The sequence below is a fragment of the Fusarium venenatum genome (genome assembly GCF_020744135.1).
Source record: "Fusarium venenatum strain MPI-CAGE-CH-0201 chromosome Unknown EDB82scaffold_1, whole genome shotgun sequence".
NCBI classification, from domain to species: domain Eukaryota; kingdom Fungi; phylum Ascomycota; class Sordariomycetes; order Hypocreales; family Nectriaceae; genus Fusarium; species Fusarium venenatum.
Genome location: NW_027072129.1, coordinates 3,137,975 through 3,143,974, shown reverse-complemented (window position 1 = coordinate 3,143,974; position 6,000 = coordinate 3,137,975). Strand labels below are relative to the sequence as shown.

The 6,000-nt window shown below is 47.6% G+C and overlaps 1 protein-coding gene across 1 annotated transcript; it reads left to right on the top strand.

The window, feature by feature from the left end:
- The first annotated feature begins 4,863 nt into the window (after nt 1–4,863).
- On the top strand, nt 4,864–5,833 carry EDB82DRAFT_31120 (CAP domain-containing protein). The gene has a single exon (XM_025731372.2). It carries the CDS (start codon nt 5,171–5,173, stop codon nt 5,780–5,782), a length of 612 nt encoding a protein of 203 aa, XP_025590404.1. The 5' UTR covers nt 4,864–5,170; the 3' UTR covers nt 5,783–5,833.
- Nucleotides 5,834–6,000: the final 167 nt, after the last annotated feature.

Below are 6,000 nucleotides of genomic sequence, written 5' to 3'. Positions count from 1 at the left end.
GTGGAGAAGCCTGACAAGGACGTACTCTCTACTGCACACGGTGCACTGTACTGAGGATTGGACGTGAAAAGACACTCACTGCTGCAGGCTGAGTCTCCGTCTAGCGTCCCACAGGGACTAAGGTATTATGAAAAGCACCCTCTATTATGAACTAGCACTGCTTCTTTTCATGTCTCAGTTGTTTCTTCTCTCCTGTCGATGAGCTGCTAGCCTAGCTTAGCAATCTCGGAGTGGAATCAACTAATCGGAACAAATATCAATGCATTACAGATGCGATCCACTATCTAACTGAAGAGAACAAAGGCCAAGGCCATTGTTCAACAAATGAGGATTGCTAATTCAACATGTAACCCTCCGCGGCAGGGGAATCAACATCTAAGGAATATGTTGGAGAGCACTGGCCAAGTATCAACAAAGCAGGAACCTTTGGTGGATGATACAATACCCCATTCTAATGCTGATGGGTGTGTTTGGTCCCTGGAAGAGCTCTCCAAGGAATCTCCAATTCAGTCCACTACAATCCGTCTACGATCGGAGACTTTTACTTTGTTGAAATCGAGTTCAACACAGTATCAGCCCTAGGGATTTAAGAAAGAGATCCAAGCATAGATCCTGTGCCGCGTCCTTCTTTGTTACTTGCTTCTGGCAAGCATCTGTCGTCACTATACAGCACGTCAAGCATTCATCTAGAGATCCCTCAAACCCCAGAATGTTAGGTCCAAAAAGGGGCATATCTCCATTGATCCAAGAACAAAAAAAGGTCAGGTGCAGCATCGGCCCACAGCTCGAGGCTCCTACAACCCCTTTGGGATTGATGCTTGTCTTTTGACGATTTACGATTGGTTACACTCGTGAAATGAGAGAGAGCGATGTCAGTTTGTCCTCAAGCCAGAATTGAATCACCATGACATTATCCGCCAACCCTAGGCTGGCTATACCGATGATTGAGCGAGCCGTTGCTCAATAAACGCTTAGTACCGGCAAATAACTCACCCTCTTTGAAAGACAGTCAGCCTTTTAGATATCCTTTCCTTCAAATTTGCGAAACAACAGGAAAGGTCTACCACACCACGCGCTTATGCGTGTGAGACTAGCTATTGGGATTGACCAACGAGGAGTTTGACCATTTCTTCCACGTTTTTCCCTCCCTTCTCTACGCCCTTTCTTCTGATCCTCGTCTATCTCAATCCCTGCACGCCACTTGTCGACTTCTTCATCACTTGGACAATTGGCTGATCTCGCCTTCGCACTGTACTTCTAGAGCAAAGATGCCTACAGTACATGCCTCAGTAGCTACCCCAAATCCCGTTTAGCGGAGTCTGGCTCCCACAAGAACGAATCTAACCAAGACCTGACCTAGAGAAATGAAATCTGGGGGGGGGGGGGGGGGGGGGGACCGCTGGCTACTGTAACCCCCGGTCTGGGGAGTCGGACTGTGCGTTAGCAGGGCCGGGCCCCTTGTTATTGACGGCGCATACACCATCCACCAGCAGCTCATCCCTGACTTCCCCAGATTTTGCTGTTTGCGGCGTCGTACTGGACTTGACAGGACCTGGAGATGAAGGCCCGAGACGAGACAGCAATATGGCTGATCTCAACAGAGACTAGCTAACCAAGACAGCCTTAGCCAGCAGCACCTCGATCAGCGCTCCCTCGTACGCCCGTCTCGACACGTCCTCGGATGCTGCGGCGGTCCTTTCTTCTCTTCTCATATTCATTGCCTGTTCCCTCAACTTTAGTGCACGTTACGAGTAAGCTTGACGGCCACAAATTGTAAGCTCCAGAGGATTGATTACGCAGGCCGACCTTCTCATTGGTGGCTAGAACTGGGACTGGGAGAAAACTGCTTGGACGCCCCAGTTCAGATCACAAACTAATCAATACATGGAGTCCGTCCACCAGCTGGCTTGTAAACAGAGCAAACTTGGAGCTAGAATGCTACGCAGTTGACGGACAAAGCAATTATTCTCTTATTACCGTAATTGAGGCTCTCGGGGAAGCCCCACGAATGAAGCTAGCCTTTGGCTAATCGAAAAGCAGAATTGCTTGCGTTAGGGGAAGATGGCTTCGTTGACGATGAAAGGATTCTCTAGTGGGTACTTTCGCCATGGCGTCCGTACTTGTCCGAAAATCTAGGCCTGGATAATATCGAGATGTTCTTGTCGGCATCTTCAAGGTCAGACTTGCTGTTTGCTCGGATCTCTGATGGAGGTGGTCTAGAAAGAAGCCAAGGCCACGAAGCCTGCACTAGAAACTCCAACTAACTAGAGCCACGGGGTCGGTAAGCTAACAGACATTCTACTAATCAATTTGTTACACCATTTCAACAAACAGACCTGGAAAAGAAGCTGCACAGCACTGCAGCAAACACGACAAACTGAACCAAGGTATGTAGAGCAGAGTTCGGTATGATTCATTACCTCTGCGCTATTGAAACATCACCAAGTCATGAAGCAGGAGTACGTACAGGATAATAAGATGTGATATTTTGTCCCTGCTACAGAACCTCGGGACCCTGCAGGAGCTGCCACACCTACGAGATATTTTGAGTTTGCTCATGAACGGCGGGCCTTGTGGCGTTTTCCTGTCCAGGAAATTGAACGGTGATCAAGAGGCCCCTGTGAGTTCATTTTACAGTACTGTGCCGTATTGTGATTAAATACAGGACTTGTCATCCTGGCTAGTTCTAAGGACCTCTTTGCTTTTGCGCCACGAGGACGGGTCGGGATTTGTAGAATAATTTAACGACAAGTCATTATCAACACATGGCGACCACCTTGTCTGTGCTAGGAACTATAAATCATTAGCTGAGGTTAGCTGGTTGGTGCCTCGTCTGACCAGCGGAAGATATTCCGTAGTGGTTAGAAACGGCCGTTGAAGCAATCATGTCTGAACAAAAAGTCCAATCAGCAGGCCAATGATTACCCCGGCATCGAGTGAAATAGAAATATATGGCTAATCTTCGGATTGGGGGAGCCAAATCTTGCAGAAACGAAGCTTATCACATTCGGCAATGCTTGAACAAGGAACGTACGTAATGTCATGTCGACGGGATGCCTCTTCTTGCTCTTTTGGAGGTGTGATGCTCGCCCTGCAGGAGGACAAGAATACAACCACAAGGGAGCTTCGGCTTTCTTGTTCAGTCGAAGGAGTATCCACTGCAAAGTCGTACAGCCTGCAAACAGTATCGACTGACGGGCTGAGCAGTTCCAAAGTGGCGAGAGTGCGAGAAGGTGGCGTTCACGGAAAAGGTTACTATAAGGACGACGAGAGGAAAAACTTGGTTTCTACCATGCAAGCCAGGCCAAGAAAGTCCGATCGATGGATACCAAACTCGGGTAAAGTCCTTTAGGCGTCCTGTCGTTGTTCTCTCCAAGCCTAAGAGATCTACCACTTACGTTAAGATGATCAGCAGGGTCTCCAAGACTCTGGGCGAATCACCAACCGTTGTCGTCGCGATCATCTCTCTGTTTTTTTCTGTTTCGCTTCTACAGTTTTCCTTGGAGGTGTGGATGGCCCTGAGCTTTTGGTGTGGCATGAAGCATGACATGACGGTTTACTTGGAAACGGATGCAATGCAGTCGAGTTTGGGAAACATTGAATGGTATAATGGCACTGTAACTTGGCTGAACTTACTGTAACTGCCGCGGCTCGGAACATTGTCGCCTCTCGCCTGTTAGTTTTCTTGATTCAGATGCTCAAAAGTTAAAGATCTGCGATGCGATGCGACTGAACGAATAAGCGAGAATGTGTGCTGTGGGTTGCAACATACAATGTTGGCTGCTTGCTCACGGGAAGAACACCGGCACTTGTTAGTTACTGTAAGACATTCTGACTGATAGAATGCTTACAACATGCTTATGCTTAGATCGGAGCATCTTTGTTCTTTCAGCCACTCGTCAATCGAGAGGCTGTTGGTCGCACAGATGCTACCTGCTGTCGAATAATCGCTCAATTAATCACCGGTCCTCGGCCATACAACGTTTGAGAAAGGACGTTTCTGACGCTGCCCACTTTCAGGGTGGGATCTTGGTTAGTCTAGAACTCGGCTGTGATAATAAGAGGGAAAAGGGACCACTAGAATCCGCACGAGTGCGTTATTAGTCGACGACTTACGCGCACAGGTGGGACTGGGATTGGATGAGAGATAGGTCGAGAGAACAGCAAACATAATTAGAAACAAGCAGGCAAGCAAAAGAAACATGCACGTACGGTACAAGAGAAACGGTACTAACCAGCTGGTGACTCACACTCGCTCTGCCTACTATCGGACATGTTTCGAGCTTGATATGATACTGTCTACCTAGTATCGCAGTAATCAGGCATCAAAAAGTATGACTGGTGCGAGACAAAAAAAACGAAATTATCGGGACAGATTTCGTCTGTACACACCCGGCTTTGCGCTGTTTATTTTGGAACATTTGCCCTTGGAGGTCAACTTTTCTGTCACTTTCTCTCTGGGGCACCTTGAGCGTCAATCGCGTGGTTGGAGACTTTGCGGTAGTGCAAAGACAGTGCAAATGACCCATCAGCTATGCGGTTATTCAATCGATTGATGATCGGATGCAAACCAATTGTTGCCATTGTCGAGCCATATTATAGTCGTTACCAGGTATTGTTATAGTGGGTGGTCAAGAAATGCCCACCCCGCCAGTTCGCCGCCGTCTCAGTTGTCAACTGAACTGGCTAACATTTGTTGTGCATAAGTTTGGAGTACTAAAAGTACTGACTGACTACCCTCCACTAAATGTTTCACTTTATTTATTGTCTATCTATCTTCCATCCCAACTCGAAATCTTGAATCGTGGAGATGTTGATGATAGATAACAAAAATGCCCAGCCTTGTCCTTCGTCACCAGCCAGTCCAGCTTGGTTGAGCTATGTGCTGTACAGCTATTGGCCGAAAGAAGCATACGTCATAGAGGCCCATTCCAAGGCCAAGATGAAGAAAAACCAGGCTGAGAAGACGAAGAGTCGTTAGTTATATTCTGTAGTTTTTGTGATTTATCGTGAAAAAGTCTTCCCACAAGAAAAACCAACAGCTGCACTTGTGATTTTGCTTCAATTGGCGCTCTACCTTGTGTCTATATAGCCATCTCCCAAGGCAGCTACCCACGTTGTGAAACCGCTTACACAAACACCTGGTACTCCCAAACACACATTTATCACCATGAGGCATACTTTATTTCCTCTTGTATCTCTACTCATTGCCTCCGGCCTTGCTGCAGATGTCGTTACAATCACGGCACCAGTATCAATCCCATCCAACGAGCCAGAATGGAAGGACAAAGACACATTCACATCAGCTGTCCTTAACAGCACAAATTTCTACCGGGAAGAGCACAATGCCACAGCTCTAAAGTGGAACAAGACACTCGAGGAGTTTGCATCAGACTACCTCGATGATCTCGACGACTGCGAGTTCGAGCACTCAGGCGGTCCGTATGGCGAAAACCTTGCTATAGGTTATCCCAACGTTACAGCTAGCATCGAAGCATGGGGTGATGAGCGGGACAAGTATGACTTTGACGACGCCGAGTTTGACGAGGGGACGGGCCACTTCACCCAGCTTGTCTGGAAGGATACCACCACTGTGGGCTGTGGAAGGAAGCTGTGCGGCAAGAAGGGGTGGTATCTTGTCTGCGAGTACTGGCCCAGGGGCAATGTGGAGGGACAGTTCGAAGAGGAGGTTATTAAGGAGGAAGGTGGTGCATTCACAACGAAACCTGGTGTCGGACTGGCCTTGATCGTTTTCCTCGGGTACATTGTTGTCTTCTTATAAATAGAGGTGTTTATGTCTGGTATTGGGTAGGCGCATGGGTTTACGATGGGTTTACGATGGATGATGGGATTTCTGCTGGACATGAGCTACATTGGCTACATCTTCACGGTTTCTTTGTATATACTATAGATTTCTCATGTGTAGCGGCCTTTCTATATACCACTTCTGTTACTTTCTTAAGCATAGAGAGGCGGAACTTGGAAGTGTTTCCCAATGAA

Excerpts from the sequence above, each read along its gene's own strand:
- EDB82DRAFT_31120 (XM_025731372.2), top strand. The coding sequence starts at position 5,171 with ATGAGGCATACTTTATTTCCTCTTGTATCTCTACTCATTGCCTCCGGC.